General features: G+C 42.6%; 1 protein-coding gene across 1 annotated transcript in view; it reads left to right on the top strand.

Moving 5' to 3' along the window:
* nrxn2b (neurexin 2b) overlaps positions 1-17,298 on the top strand; it is a 769,387-nt gene that overhangs the window by 353,259 nt on the left and 398,830 nt on the right. The window contains 1 exon segment of the mRNA XM_071206612.1: positions 8,658-8,959. Within this exon segment, the coding sequence (XP_071062713.1) occupies positions 8,658-8,959 (302 nt within the window).

Here is a 17,298-nt window from a genome sequence, read left to right as displayed (position 1 = left end):
CTGCCTCCGAATGTACTTCTTACGCTTACCTTTTGGCAACAGATAGAACCGAGCATTCCGTGGATTGTTCCTATCAGAATTGAGGCAATATGTCGCGATACAGTGAGGCATATTTGAAGAGAGAAACTACAGTAAATAACATGGAGATCAACGTGTCTTCTAAAACCAAACGCATGGTTTACGTCACGTCCGGAAAATGGCGGCACCCACAGTGTTGATGTTTTTCGGTATATAATCAGTTTAAAATCACTGATAATGTCATCGGATTAAAAAAAAAAAAAAAAGACTGGCAGAGACTGGTCTGTTTTATCGGATGATAATTATTTAAAAATGAGTGTCATGAGCATACCATTCCTTTAATAGCAAATAGCCTTTCAATCACATGCAACAATACATAATGACAACAACACCTACATATTGTCTAATATTTACTAAAAACAAAGAATGACCAGGATAAAAAACATGTACAGTAAACACTATTTAGAATCTGCAGATATATACAGTAGCCGTTTTTGTCAAGCATGCATGCAATCTGTTGCTAGTTTAGGGATAATCCAACACAGTCAATTGCAGGGTTTTCGACACAGTTCTTTGCCAGGGGAATGCAAAGCTGACAGTTCGTAATATACAGAATGTATGAGAGAGACAAATAAGGTAAAATCCATGAGGAGTAATATATAAAGCTGGGAGGGGGCACAGAGATTTGAGCAATCTATCAATCAGCCCCACTCAGCAGTTTCTCTGCACCACCCTTTTACATTAGAGCTCACCCCACTTTTCATACAATCTGCATTGCATCTATCTTCGTGGCTTTCCCCTGGTCATTGTCTTTGTATTTTTTGCCTTTTATTCTTTCTCTGTCTTCTTAACATTAATGTATGTCCTTTAGTTTGCAAACATGTGTGGGTATAAAGGGATGTAATGTGTGTTATCATGTCCTCGTACTTGAGTTTATTCATATTCTATTGACTTGTTAAGTTCCTTTTTGTGTGCAAGAGTTTTACTCTGGCCAAGCATTTCAGAGGCAAAGAAACATGTTCCCCATCAGTTCTCAGGCCTTTACATATGGCTCGGAGCTAGCACAGGACACGACGCCAGTGTGTGTGGACCCAGCGGGCCTGTCTGACTCATGAAGCAGCATCAAAGCTGTCATGTGCCCCATACATTTCCCACCAAACTCTCTCTCATCTCACTGTTGAAATGTTTCTCTTAAGCTGTCTGATACTCTCTCTGCGGGGTGGATGGCACTCGTTGGAAACTAATATAGTGTGTGTGTGTGTGTGTGTGTGTGTGTGTGTGTGTGTGTGTGTGTGTGTGTGTGTGTGTGTGTGTGTGTGTGTGTGTGTGTGTGTGTGTGTGTGTGTGTGTGTGTGTGTGTGTGTGTGTGTGTGTGTGTGTGTGTGTGTGTGTGTGTGTGTGTGTGTGTGTGTGTGTGTGTGTGTGTGTGTGTGTGTGTGTGTGTGTGTGTGTGTGTGTGTGTGTGTGTGTGTGTGTGTGTGTGTGAACAGGGAGTTAATGCGATGTGACGAGATGACTTGCCAGCATGCGGTCATCTAGGTTTTTAGATGTTGTCACACACATACACACACTTGTCTTATTCCATTCTTTCTTTTTCGAATTCCCCTAAAACTACCTAATTACTTCCAATATGTTATCCAATCGGCCAAAAAGTAGTATGTTAAGGTTCATTATGCATTGACTAATGCACCACACAAGTTTGCATGGAGCCATTCATGCAGCTCATCTTATTAAACATGCTCCCTCTCTCTCTCTCTCTCTCTCAGTCTGAGCTGAATCTAATTTAATAACACGTGCTGCACTTTTATTACTGTAATATCCACCAAGGAACAGCCGGAAAAGGCACTTCCATGGCGCCATTGACAAACACGTATTGTAATTGTGTTTGCATGGCACTATATCACCATTTATGAAGCTGTGTTTATCCAGAGTGGGGAAACTTGTTATTAATAACAATATATCACAATTCATTGTTGTTGCATGTGAGCTAGATATCTTACTTATTGTCACATACTGATGCTTAGGGCTCCCAGTAAAGCTAACGTTAATATACAACTTAATAATGGCATTGATCATGTTTGGGTTGAAGCTCCATCCTCTTCCTCCCTTTCTCCTCCCCCTCACACTTGGAGAATAATGAACACCAGGGGTTGCACAGTACTTTGTGCTTGACATGACGCATACAGCAAGTCCTTAGCTTTTGATGAGAGCATTATTGTGACAGAGTTAACAGTTGAGGCTATCAAATCAATGTTGTGAAACTTATATAGGCAAAGGGTCAGAAAGAAACTCCAGGTGTCGCTATCGGACACAAGAGTAGGGGATGCATCCTGAGGATAAGAATACTGATGGAAACATCTGGAACAAGTCAGTGTGGATGATGGCCCAACACATAGAAGCATGCGTCAAAGAGGGGAGAGTAGGAGTAAACTTAAAGTGGACCTATCATGCTATATTTGACAAATATATTGTCGGGCCATACCTATATAAAACATGTCTGTGAAGTTTTTTTTTCAAAATACCAAACAGATCATGCATTTTTGCCATGCCTCATTTCGCTCTATTTGCTCTTTTCCAGCCCTGTTTTTGCAAGGGCTGATTCTGTGAAGTAGCTTTAATGCAAATGCACTGCAGCTGACCACGCCCCCCTGCAGGAGAGGGGATGATCAGCTGCTGGGCTCTCAGAAGAGGGGGAGGAAAAGAGAGGCTCCATCCTCCATTTTTTATTATTATATAGAGTTGTTATTCATTTGTTTTAAAGCTCAATAAATGACAAAGAAGAGCGTTGATCGGCACTTTTTGAATTTTGTCCGGAAGATTTCAACTTTAACGGACATGTTGACCGGCGAAAACAAATCGAACTGAAACTCTGCCGCACGGTCCCCTCGTCCCTTGGAAGAGGCGGCGAGGTGGGTGTTTGTCATCTGCTGGTGGACTACCGGAGAGTATTACAGCGAGGGAGGGATTGCATTGAAATACAGCAGCAGGAGCAAACGCTTGCCTCGGGGAGGGAGAAAAAGAGCCACAGCGGAGAATAAACAGAAGGGCAACCATGGCAACCATGCGCGGGAAGTCTTCTTCACTGCTTTTGTGGCAGACTACAGCGCCATTTACAGGCCTGATAAATGTACTACAGCGTCTCCAGCGCTTTCGAGCGGCAACGGCCGTGGCCGTGGCCCAACCCCCCATTCCCCTGATAGGTGGAGAGTTGCCCATATAGGCGGAGCACCCCTTTTCTGACGTCAGAACAATTCAAATCTGTATCAGCTCTGTTGCAGCCCCGTTTTTAGAGATTTGGGTATGGAAGAAAAGAGAGATGGTTGTGTTTTCTGACACTTGGTGAGTTCCCTGACACACCGGGGACACATATTCATGTATAAAAGACATACAAAAGTGCATTTTGCATGATAGGTCCCCTTTAAAGAGAGATATGCACACAGCTCGGAATATACTTATTGTCCGGATAAACATAGTCTATTATTATAGAGGTGTTATGTATTCCTGCCTGAATGATAGTAGTATAAGGCACATTATACCAAATAACATGAAACATGTTTAAGGCCTGAAGCAATCAAAGAAGAAGAAACTGAAAGTGTACATATGAGATTAAAGTGTGGCTTTAAGGGGCCTCAGCAGAGTCTGATATCAACAGGTAGGGTATTTCAAAGAAAGAGTGCACAATGGGGAAGGCATTCTGCTTTTTCTTTTTAACTCTGGGGACAGGCCTGTATTCTTAGATCAGAGAGCACAGCTAGAATATAAAGTTTAATGGGTATGACATGGTGTGCCAATTTACACTTTTGTAAGGCATCAGGAGTACCTTAAAGCCAGATCTGACATGAATAGGCAGTCGGATCAGACTTTTGAGTGCCTGGAAAAGAAAGGGGTGATGGTGTACTGATGCTTTCGTAACAATCTTAATGTTTTCTTCAAGCAAAATCAGATGTCAGCTAGAGAGCAACACTTCAATGCTGGGGTTTGTGTTTAGATATTTCAAAAAGAGCTGTGCTAACAGTGCCACTATATGACTGCTTAAACCTTCATCCATCTAAGCCAGCATGATCTCCAAAAATACTGTTTTTTATCAGCAGAATAAGTTAGTCTGGGTTTACATTTCTGTCTTGTGTATTCACATTTTGGAAGCCACTGAACTTCTAAATGTAACTCATAGGAGAAGCAGCCTGGAGTGCTTGCGTCATGGAATACAGCTGGCGGATACATTCGGACGAATGATAAGCACTTCCCTACTGAGTGATTAGTCATGAATCAAACGATGGTTGGATCACTCTGCATCAACACAGGGAGAATAATGTTTCCATCCATCTTCTCCCGCTTAAAGAGAAGCGGGAGAAGATGGATGAGTAATGTTTGACCCCTCAACATACCCACTACTAGAGGTCTGGCTACTAACTGCAATGAAATCAAATTCCAGAGGAGCTGAATATCTAATTAATAATAGAGATGCTATTACGGGTGGCTACATTTCAAATGAGTCATTTCTGTAATGTAGTCAGGGCCTTCTGTGAGGTTAATTGAGACCTTGACAGCACTTAAGTCTCTTTTGCGTGCGTGTGTCTTGTCTTACCTCTGGCTACTGCGTCGACTCTCGGGCTTCTATGGATAGAGATTTGATCTGAGTGAAAAGCGCACAACGATAGTCATAGTCCACGTGTGTATGTGCCGGCAATCACGAAAGTGCTACCACGGGAGCGAGAGGATGAGATGGAGATGCAAAGTAGATGTAAAAGGAGAAACGGATGTACAGCAATGAGAGCATATTCAACAGAGCGTAAGTGTTTTCAGAGAAGGAAATAAAAGAGGCATTAATTCACGCTTCTTGAAAGTCGAGGCTGCAGTGATCCTATGTTCTCTCCTGGGAAACTAGAAGAAAGGCTTTTCCAGTGTGGAATAGCAGCATTGACTTCCTGGGCAAAAGAGACACAGGGAATGACCTAACCCAATATGTGAGGGAATGGTTTCAAATGTTGGATAACACATTATTACATTCCTGGCTTTGCCAATTAGTTTTCGTACCGCCTACATTTAAGAATAAACATGATATAAAGAATGAAGAATGTATGAAGGAACATTGTTGGCACCGTGACCACACCGCCTCGTCCTCTCCTGTCACTCCCTGATCCCCTCCAGCTTTATCTCCTCCTCTCAGCCTTCTATTCATTAAACAGACGTAAACAAAAGAAAGTTATTTTGCATGCGGCTCCGTCTCGCTGAGCCCATGGAAGCAATCACAAGCTGTTTGTTGCTTACCGTTAAACAGCCCGTACTTTGGGAGGGGGGCCCAACTTAATACATAATTGAAAATGGTTGCTGTGGTCCATTTGCCACGCTTTTGTTCTTCCTACATCAGCATCGCAGGCACCGCCAGAAGGCTGCTCTTGAGGGATTTGCTTTTTCTTCCTCCGTGTCATTGTTCCTCTTCATCTCTCTCCTCTTCCTCCTTTGATGCCTTTTTCCGATAACAATTCACACTTCAGTTGAGATTGCTCTAAATTTCAATTTCAGCCAAAATGCTCTTTTAAGTAGCTGTCTCTGTATTGATGCCACTTCCTCTTTTTTCCTCTACATGTGAAATGTTTTTTCTTTTATACACGTGCATGCACTCATATTATGTGTCTACGTTTTCCTCAAAGGGAGCTATAGCATTCCCTTTAATGTTCACGCTGTATAGCAGTTAGCAGAGGCGGCGCTAGGGGGTGGCTACTTGGGCTCAAGCCCCGGATGTTTTCTGAAAAGCCCCGGATGTTTCACTTAAAAAATTTTTTTTTTAAAAATAATAATAATTAGATTTATTTTTTATTTTTTTAAATGTCTCGGGAGTAATGTGCAGTACCGGAGTCCACCAGAGAGGCAGCCGCTACGTGACATTAGCCTGCGTACTGCGTAGCCTTCCCTGCTCTGAAGAAGAAGTGATCCTTCCTAGTGCCTGACGAGTTTTAAGCTAATAGCCTAAGTTATGGATATTAGAAAGTTATTTTCATCGAAGCAGGCGCCACAAGCTGCAGCAGCAGCAGCAGCAGTATCAGCAACTGACAACAATGTCATCACCAGCAGTGAAGAAATGGATGATGTTTCAGGTGTGTGAATATAATGGTGATATCTGCACTCTGGCTGACTGAGTAAGAAGTGAAAAAGAGTGATGTACTGTAACGTTAATCTTATAGCTAGTAAACATGGAGTAACCAAGGCAAGGCAAGTTTATTTATATAGCACCTTTCAACACAAGGCAATTCAAGGTGCTTTACAAAAATGAAAGACATTCAGACAAAGGCATTTAAAAACAGTAAAAGATAATAAAAGAAACATTAAAAGAAAAAATACATGAATACAAAGTTACAGTGCAGTTTAAGATATGAATAGTTCACACAGAAGTTCCACTTTACTGATGAACACAACAGCTCAGTTTAAATTAAAAGCAGCGACAAAAAGATAAACCACACTATGTCAATACCCCTATATGTTAGTATGTATACAGAACATGACTACAAATTATTCTAAGATGTAACGTTAACCCTTCATACCTCAGTCTACTTTTAAGACACTAAAATAACGTATTCCAATTTTTATTTTGTTTTCCCGCGTGGAATTATACCGGCTCTGGTTTCAGTACACATAACAACGGAACCATAGCAACGGAACTGACAGGCAACGGAACTGACAGGCAACAGTCTGAATCCGATTGGCTGTGACTGCATCCACTCAGAGTGCCCGATTCAGAAACATGACTCTTACACTCTTTACGTCACAAACAAAGATGGTGGATGAGAATAGATCTATAAAACAATAAGCAATGCGCAGTGGATCGGAAGAGGACGGTGTGTCGGCTTTGTTCGATAGCGGTGCGGTATGCTAATGGAAACACACGCCAAACATGCTAAATCACATCAGAAGGCAAAATGCAGGATCTGTTTGGTATTTTGAAAGAAAAACTATTTATATACTTTATATAGGTATGGCCCTACAATATATTGTTCAAATATAGCATGATATGTCCCCTTTAAGGTATTATTAGGTAGGGTTAATGTTGCTCTCAAAGTGCACCAGATTGATGCTTTTAACTTCAATATTTAAAAAAAATCTTCCCGGGGGGAGCATGCCTAGAGGAGGCGACGACCCCCTTAAAGGATGTTTGGTCCACCCCCCACTTGTAAAAAAAATAGCACTTTACCCCTGCACCCCCCCCAACAACTCCTGGGCTAAGCCCCGGATCTCCTACAATCCTAAATCCGCCTCTGGCAGTTAGCGTGCCATTTAACAAAGCACTCTCCTGCCTCTCACTTTTCCTTTTGCTTTACCTTTCCATGTGACTTCCAGGCAGCAGTTTTTCCTTTTCTTGGCATTAATAAAATCAACTTTTCCTCATGTAGGCTACCACACCTTGACCTTTCCATGGTCATATCTCAGTACAAAGTGCACAGCTATGACATGGACACACTATTATCCATCTCCACTATCCTCTCACCTCAGATTGCTTCTATGGCAAACTCACTCGCTCATGAAATTTGGCTTTCAATCTGTCTGCCAGCTGACCAGCCCCCCCCGTCCAGCTCCAGCCTTCTTCCCCGGGGAAATGCACTGAGGTCTCGGAGCTAGAATGGAACTTCAGGATAAACTAGATTTTATTACCCCCCCCCCCCCCCCCCCTGTTGAGTTGAGTTGAGTTTCACTTCATAAACAGTTCATGTTGGAAAACCAGTAGATTTGTGTAGCCAATGAGTGTTGACGAGTTTTTCAAGAGATATGCCGTTCTTATGCACCAACTATTTCAGCATTTTGTTGTAACCACTCTTTATTTTATATAAATCGATATAACATTGGGGGTCATTACTATAGTACAAGACATGGGGAAATACATGATATGATCCAAATAGTAAAATAAAAACAATACATAACACACTGTACAGTATGTACATGTTATTATAGGAGACAATAACTAGATCTCATGCTCAGTGGCTCCAGTGTTCACACTGCTGTGATTGAGGTGTCACTGCTGTGATTTTGTTGCACTGGTACTTCATGTTGTGACAGCGGCAGGTGTTCCTTCGCTTCCTGACTGATGCACTGCGTCCTCCCCAGCTGCTGTTAGGCTTCTGTTTGACACACGTCCATTGTACACACTGTTTTGACTGGTAGTATGTGAAGGCGCTCCCTGCAGTGGAAAGAGGCCATATGCTGCAGACAGACTGACAGGCATTAGCAACGTTGTCAACACCTATTCTTCCCTTTCTGTTCGACGTTCATGCTCCCCCTATTATTTGCTCTCTGTTTTCTCTCATGCCGTCTCCTGAGCTCTCATACGGTTCTATGATGTGCCTTTCATGTATTTGTTAAGTGAAAGAAGTGTTATTTTTGCGAACATTTCTTGCAAGCATTAGAGCCGCAGCAACACTTCATGTTGTAACACTGGAATTAATAACCACAGCTAATCGGTTTCATCTCAAAATATGTGACCCATGAGATCCTGTGAGCAATACCAGTGTTCAGAAGTTAATCTGCTCAGAGACCCTATTTGGCTTTTAATAGCTATGGCTTTTTAACACATAATATTGCTCTAATCCTGCATTCATAGAGTTTTTCTTTTACTTACCTTTCCTTTTCTTCCTCTCTTCCTTTTCCTCCAGGTAAGGAAGAGTCAGTAGCCACCTTCAAGGGCAACGAGTTCTTCTGCTACGACCTGTCACTGACGCCCATCCAGAGCAGCACCGACGAGATCACGCTGTCCTTCCGCACGCTGCAGCGCAACGGCCTCATGCTGCACACCGGCAAATCGGCAGACTACGTGAACCTGTCCCTGAAGAGCGGCGCCGTTTGGCTGGTCATCAACCTGGGCTCGGGGGCGTTCGAGGCCCTGGTGGAGCCCGTCAACGGCAAGTTCAACGACAACACCTGGCACGATGTGCGCGTCACCCGCAACCTGCGCCAGGTAAACACTGCCCGTGTAATCCAGGGCCACCGCAGTTGGAGTGGTGCCTCTGTCCGCCACACAACCTATCTTTGCCGCTTCCTTTGACTCTTCTTTACTCTCTCTTTTCTCTCTCACAGAGCTCACAGGGAGTGCTGGTCTCGTCTTTCTTCTGTCCTCTACTTTTGATTGCTCGCCATCTTAACACAACATTTTTCTTTTTCTAGGTTGATGTTGAACGGAAAGCTGGTGCTGTTTGTGTCTGTCTTTAATTGGCTTCATGTTATTCTATGAAATGACCAAATCATTGAAGATACAACACAGTGCAAGTGAAAATGATACTAAAATCCCAATCAGAGTGAGTAAATATGCATCATGTTGCAATCAAAGACACATCTGCACATTTAGAGTGCTTCCCAGGACGTTGTTTTGTATTGTTATTAATGAGCAAGTGGGGAAAGTGCTCTTCTCAGTATGTATGCACATGTACTCAGCTACACAAATGGAATGCACCCTAATATATCAAAGGTGACACTGCACTTAAACCCTTTCTGAACAAATTACCTTACACATATTTACAGACCTTTAGCTAATGGAAAACCAAAGAGCTCCAGCAACCTGCACGTCTGTGTGTGACTTGCAGTGTTCCTCTGCTTCTTCCAAGTTTAATTGTATACACTTACTAAGTACACGCATACAGTGCACACTCGGCATGTTTGAGACTCTTCGGATGCACCAGGTCATCAATTGGCAGTTGCAGATACCAGCAGTGAGATACGATCAATTTCACTTACACTTGCCGTGCTTACTTATCACATTTCTTGTAGTAATTCTAATTGGAATGAATGGCTTGTCAGACCTAATAACACACATTTTAAGTTGCAGCAAAAGGGCCTGATGTGAATGCATTAACACAAAGTGTAACTTCTTTGTGTGAGCCTGCACAAACATCCTAAGAAAGAGGATGGGGGTTTTCAAACTGTTGGACCTTAATGCGGCTTTCACACCAGCGCTTTTCAGTTTCTAGCTCCGAGCGGGAGCTTTTCTGGTTCAGCTCCGGTTTCCCTTTTCAGCTCCCGCTCTGTGCACACCGCCCACTGGCGCCCCAGAGCTGCCCTTGCTGCGTCATGACGTCACCGTTTACATCGCTGATTTGCCCCCCAAAGGCAGCCATTACGGCGCTCACAACAACAACTGCGTCGGGTCGATGATCGTGTTGCTTTTAATCACACGAAGCCAGAATAAATGGAATAACGACTTCTCCAACCTTATACTTTTCTCCAGAGTGCCGTGGTTCATTGTTTATTAATGTGTTTCTGCAGCATTTACCGACCGCTGCAGTATTGGCTGCTCTTCCACTGGAGTTTATTCTCCCGTTAGCTCCCGGTTAGCTCACACTGCAGCGGCCGCTCTAAAGTATTCACTGTCCGACTCACACAAGCAGCTGATGCATATCCCCAGTTCCCCTTAGCCTAAGTGAATGTGTGTCAGTCTGAATTGACACTGTTTGGTATCACAACGCTGTTATGAAAGTTTCTCTGGTATAAAACGGGTGATGTTAGCATAGCAACCGAAGCTAAACTGACTACTTGCATCCGATAGCTGCAATAATACAAAACAACACGTCTGCCTCTCTCCACAATGATCGATAACAGTGAACGGATGGTCAAAGTAAGGCACAAATAAACAGAATCACACGAAGCCTGGTTAGTGTTGCCTGACTTTATAAAGTGTGTTTATAGGCACTACTGCTTGTAGGCAGGCATAACAGTCGACCCATGGGGTTTAGTTTCCTGCACGCCTCGACGTAAGAGAGACGTAAGCGACGTCACCTCTTAGCTCCAAAGCTCTTGCCTCTGGACCGACAATTTTTTGGAGCTGGAAATGAAGCGGATTCCGGAGCTAAGAGCCGGCGCAGCTCCGGTGTGAACTGGAAAACCCGGCGCTTTTCAGGCTCTAGCTCCGAGCCGGAGCTGAAAAGGCGCTGGTGTGAAAGGGGCATCAGAGACTAAAGAAGGACTACAAAGTGGTTTTTAATGTGAACTAAGTGCTGTTAAATTATAGGGTGACATGTCCATGCCAACTAGACATCAGAATGTCTATCATAATGCAATAATATGAGATATGTCAGTGTGGTAACTTAATGCAGCATCACAGGGATCAACATGTTGTGCTTTAGAGCTCGGTGTGATCAGCGGAGTGAGACTAGCTTAATGAATTTGGGAGGCCAACACCGTTTTAAAGATTTACAGCAGGAGCCAACCCACCTACCCACTGCCGCATTAGCACAATAAGTAACACATGCAAGCACATTGAGACACTATTATCTGCCTTGTCCGTCTACCCATCTTATACCTATACTTTTTTAACTACATTATTCCTATCCTTTTTTATTAAATACAGCTTTGAATATAATTGTGTCTATGACGTGTATTGTTTAGAGCAGTGTTTCTCAAACTTGTTCATACCAGGGACCACTTAACCAATAAAAAAACACTCGCGGACCACCTAACTCCACAAATATCCAAAAACACATCGTTTTTCTAGAACAGATTACAAATCGCCTGAAAATGGTACAGACAAGTGGCAACATGTGTGACGAAGGTGTTGTGATGGGCTATATCATGCAATCGAAAGTTAAACGTAATCTCGCTTCATTGCGGAGATATTCCCGCGAGAGTGCGGAAAACTTAAATTAACTTATTTATTTAAAATGTGAAATGTTACCAATATACTCACGGACCACTAGGGGGCGCTCACGGACCACCAGTGGTCCGCGGACCACACTTTGAGAAGCACTGGTTTAGAGCTTATGTAGAGTTAAACCACTTGATCCTAAACTTACATACAAGCACCTGTTGCTCACATAAAAACAGCAGGCACATCGTGTAGTGTTATGTTAATCTCACGTTGTCCTCGATCTTCAGATGAAAACCTAATGTAGCTGAGTAGATATATAGCGCCAGCACTCAGTCCACGCCTTGAACTAGAACTAACTATGGTTTGAGCTTCCCAGCAATCTCCATTAACTCGCATAATAGCTTGAATCCTCAGTGGATCACTGTAATTGACATAACAGGTGGTCTAAGTGTTAAAGAGCTCTCTAGATTTACACCAGGCCATCCCTCAGCGAGAGACAAATGGACAGGGGTATCGATGATATTGACAACCCCTGACCCTGTGTGTACTGCCGCGCTGATACTTAGTTGATCAATACATACTCAACTCAGGCATTTAAGTGCATTCACTAAATAAGTGTATCATCTTTTCGACTATAAAATAAATGATTATAAGTCTCTTTTTGGTTTTATATATATTTATAGAAGTACATTTATATTTAAAAAATCTTAATAGAAAATGCTTGTTATTGGTATTATTTAGTGTCACCAGGGGAGCGAGATGTTACATATTTTAACAACGATCAATAACACTTAAAATTAGACAACACTGTTTGGATCATCATTCAAAATGTATGCTGGTGCAAAATAAATGTTTACTGCGTGTGCACATTACTGCACATTTCTAAACTTTCATTTACATTGAAACAATTGAACACAATATATTTCTCTTTAACATGATATTCTAAAAGCTGCAAATAGTGTCTATTACGTTAGCAAGGCACCGTAAGCCTCGTGCTTTATGACAAAGGTCAATCATATCTAGACTAAAGACTTTCTGTGTTTGTTTTACATAATCAAGAGATGCATATCATATTTGACATAATTTATACTCTGTGCATTTTATGCAAAAAAAATTATTGTGTTGAATGACTGCAAAGGGTGGACAAAATAATGAACACTAACTATACAAACTTCGCCTTTAAAAACACCTTGCATTAAAATGTACACCTCCATGTCAGTCTAACCAAAACTAACCAATATAAGCTGGGCAAAGAATGTACAATGCTAGGCTGCTCATTTCAATTGTATCATACTTTGCTAACATTTTGTCCATATTCTATTTTCAATTGCAAATGCTATGCAAGTCCATCCACACAAACACACCATTGTTGTTTTCCGCTGGTCTTCCCACTGGAGCTAACATGATATCCTGCATTACAAGTACCCCGCCATCGAAAAGACGAGCGTTAGATTCCAGCTGCGGCTATCGTAGTAGTCTCAACAGTCTCATCCACTCTCTGTCTGTTGTTCTTAATGGGTCTTGCAACGTCATACATATCTACAGCTGCATCAGTAAGCTCCAAAATAAGTAAAGCCTCTGAGCCAGTCTCCCTCACCCACTCTCTCCCCTCTCTCTCTCTGTGTATATTTTCCATCCTTTCTCCACAAAACCTATGAATTTGTCAGCTTTGTGTAGGATAAAATGAAGCAGACAGAATTAGGTGAGGTGATAGGGACTCTCCGCCAAGAGAGAGGAGGAGGGGGAGGAGGCGGGAGACATGCTGTATTCCTAACAGATGATAACAGCTTCAGAGCTCCCCTTGGTGGCATCTGGCAGTACTGCTCCAAGACAGTGGCTAATCTCTACAGAGCACAGATGATAGGCAGGCAAGGACACACGCCTTGACCTCTCATCACTGCAACTCTCTCCCCACAATTCACACACATTGTACCCCACCCAGTGCACATATTGGTTTGTATAAAGATCAAGGGATCCCTCGCTCACATCCTCCCGCCCTTTGGCGTGCTGATCTACTGTCACAGACATCTTGTCGAGTTCAGCACTGATGACCATCGTCCTCTGGGAGGCAAAGGGCAAATGCAGAAAGGCGTAGGGAAAATACAAAGATGGAATGTCAGGGTGTCTTGTGGTGGAAATGATATATGTATCTGATACACTGCACTAAAATAGAACACATTGTGGAAGTAGGTCGAATTCGAATATATATATATATATATATATACCGTACTTTTCGGACTATAAACCGCGACTTTTCCCCCCATTTTTTTTGTACAGCTAACGGCCACTAGGGAACCTCCTAAATATATGGATTTTACAGGTAAAATTAACCACCTTTAACCCGATGGGCTCTATGACCGGTCCGCGCCCGCCACCTTTAAGCGGCGGGCTCCAGCAGGAAAAGCTGGAGGCCGGAAAAGACAGGTAGCGCGGCAAAGTAAAAGTGGAACCGAGAGACAGAACGAGAGCAAGACAGACGGACAATTTAGCTGCTGCGGCTTATATGTAGGTGCGCTTTATAGTCCGAAAAGTACGGTATATAATTGTTCGATGGAATACAAGTCAGCATAAATCTAGCAGTTAAAGCAATCCAAGCACAATTCATACTTTAAATAAGAAACTCTCATTCTTCATTGTGCTGTATGGTCTGTGCGTATTGATTTTGGGATAACTTTTAGCTTTGACAACTAGAAATACCAGCCATAAGTCTATTGAGAGTACTTTGAACATCAACTAAAACCACTGGCGCCTGTGTTATTATGCCCATTACTGTCATTACAATATTTCAAAGTCAATCAATCACTTTGCGTGTGTGTGTGTGTGTATTGCAGAGAGCAGCAGAGCAAGTGCAGATCAGGTGAGGCGGATGTTCTGTGGGAGTCTTGATGAATGTCTGATAGTTAATGCATTGCCTTCAAACATTAGATTTGCATACACGTTCTAATAGCATTGCCAGCAGTGAGATGGGGACATCAAATGAAAGACGTGAGAGCAGCCAGCAGATGTTTTGATCAGCTTCCTCTCCTCGTGCATAATCACTATTCCCATGGCATTAAAAGTGCAACCAGCAAATAGAGCAACTGTTCATTGACTGGAACCCAGATTAGTTATGGTAGAGTTACTGATGTAGTTCTAGTCAGTAGCAGGAGCAGAGTGCCATTAGTTGGTGTGGACATCGTTATTTGTGTTCACAGCTATGACTACTGCATCATGGGGTTAAACATTTGTAATCTGCCATTTACTATAGTGTAGCTTTTGTTATGGTATGTGTGAGACATTTACAGAATGCAAAAAAAGTGTTTTGTTCATATTATAGATATTCCATGGCGAAAACATACTGATGGATATCGTGCTTCCAATTGACTGGACAGATAGAAACACGCCAATGTAAAGTAAGGCTAACTTTCCATGTAGACCAGGGGTGTCAAACTCAATTTCATCGCGGGCCACATTCGCATAAAGGTTGCACTCAAAGGGCCGGTTGTAACTATATAAATATATAATATATATATATAAAATAATGTATTATATTACATTATTGCCTCTGAATTGGATTAGTATCGGCTAGGATAATAACTTAGTAATTAACTATGTCTGAAAGCAGAAGTCAAATGATTGCAAGTCTCTTCAGTGGGCATGTCACAAAACGAGATGCATTCTGGGACATGTAGTTTATGGGCAACCTGCTTCTGTAAAGTGGCATGTAACCGTACAATAAGCGCATTATATTCTTTGCAAGCTCTTGCGGGGCCACATAAAATGAAGTTGCGGGCCGGATTTGGCCCCCGGGCCTTGAGTTTGACACCCCTGATGTAGACGATCACTGGAAACTGAATGGCCTCACATCACAGCGGCCTGTCTGCATGCTTAACAGGCACTCGCATCCCAACGGACACCACAAGCAGTCAGAGGAAAACATGAGACACACACTGGCAGAGAAGAGGAAGTGCGCGCTTGTATGTCTGCCTTTGTGTTTGTTCATCAGAGGAAGAGCGAGTGAGATGATGATTGTGTGCACAACAGAGAGTGGGAAATGAAGTGCAGTGCTACTGTTTGAGACTAAAGGAATATCAGAGGAGTGGGAGGATGGGGAGGAGCACTGAAAGAGAGACAGCGGTTTGTTTTACTAAGGGAAGAAAAACGGAAGCACGCTTTCTTTTGTATTCCCCAATGTCACTTTACAACCAGAAGATTCTACGTCGACTGTGTCACAGAACTGGGCCAGAAGCTTAGCCAGCGTCAAAAGAGAGCGACCTCTGAACTCAATATCTGTCTTTTTTATATTCCCTTTTTCTGTGTCACTGTCACCCTTTCCTCCCTTTTTTCTCTCACTTGCAGTATAATCAGTCCTCATGTCTCTGGCTGTCCCTCTCCTTCTGTCTACCTTGACATTCTTTACCCCAGCCATGCACATCTCTTTTCATATAAGTGGACCTTGGATGCAGCTATTAGATTGACTAATGGATCAAACTGATTTAGTAATGTCCGTGCTGAATGCATGTTCGGCCCTCGGCCCACAGTCTAGTTGGAGAAGGCAAGCGTTGATCTTCATCGGAATCAAGTTAGCAAACGTCACTTGAAAATTGCAACCATAATGTAGGAAGTGACCACGATGAACCATATTAGAATACACTGGGGTATTTTCAGAGAAACTGGATTTTTTTTTTTTTGGGGGCAATACAGCCTCAAAAATCAATACATTAATACGTATATGGATGTTTTGCCCTATCCTAGATTGATTTAAAACACTACTGATTCAACCTCAATAGTAAAACCTTCATATCTGCAATCCCCTAATAGGACATGTTAGTGCTTTAGCTATCTTGCAACCACAGCAGGGCTTGACTTTCCTTGAATAAGCAAAAACAAGGAAGTTAGTAAACTTGAGTAACACAAGTATCGACAGCAGCAGTGTCCAGGGGGAAGGAGATACTTTCAAAGTTTGGACCATTGTGAATCCACGGGCAGCATGCGGTTGTTTACACTCAAGCACACCCAGTCAATAATGGTTAATACAACTTAATGCACACAAACTTTATAAGCACCAGGACTACACAAGTAATTCAATAAGGCACACACAGTAATTCAGCTGAGCAAGCACGCACGAACACGCCCCATCAAATTCCAAACTTCCTCTGGCCTCCATGTCTGCCATGCATAATATAAATTGCTGCGAGCTAACTGTATGTGTTCATATTCAACACACAACACAGCTGTACGCTGCGCCTGAATACACCCGTTCTTCTACAATATGGTCGTTCTATAGAGAAACAGGCCAAGTCAAGGGATTGAAAACCTTTGATAGAAAACCACCAAAAGTGGACAATGCTGTGACAACACACTTGTATCATGACTGCAAAATTAATCAGGTAGACTTATTGTCATGTATTATTTTCCAAATGTACCATAGTGTTTTAAGCCCTTCATTCATCATCCAGTAACTGGCATGTTGTAATCCCTGTTACTAAAACATCACCATGTTTAAGAAATCAAGTTTGAAGTGGCAGAGCATGTTGAGGAGTAACCCCATTTATTTCATGGGAGACGACAGAAAGGGACTGCCCCCCTCCCCCTTTAATCAATATGAAAGCCTGGACACTCCCCACCTCTTTCGTGTCCGTTATAGCTACTCCTCTCTCACTTGTTCAGATTATTCATCCATTTCACCAAGCATTGATCAGCTGCAATAACCCTCCCTGCTCCTCATCCATCAGTCCATT

The sequence above is a fragment of the Pseudochaenichthys georgianus genome, chromosome 18, assembly GCF_902827115.2.
Source record: "Pseudochaenichthys georgianus chromosome 18, fPseGeo1.2, whole genome shotgun sequence".
NCBI lineage: Eukaryota > Metazoa > Chordata > Actinopteri > Perciformes > Channichthyidae > Pseudochaenichthys > Pseudochaenichthys georgianus.
This window is presented reverse-complemented; position numbering and strand designations above follow the sequence as displayed.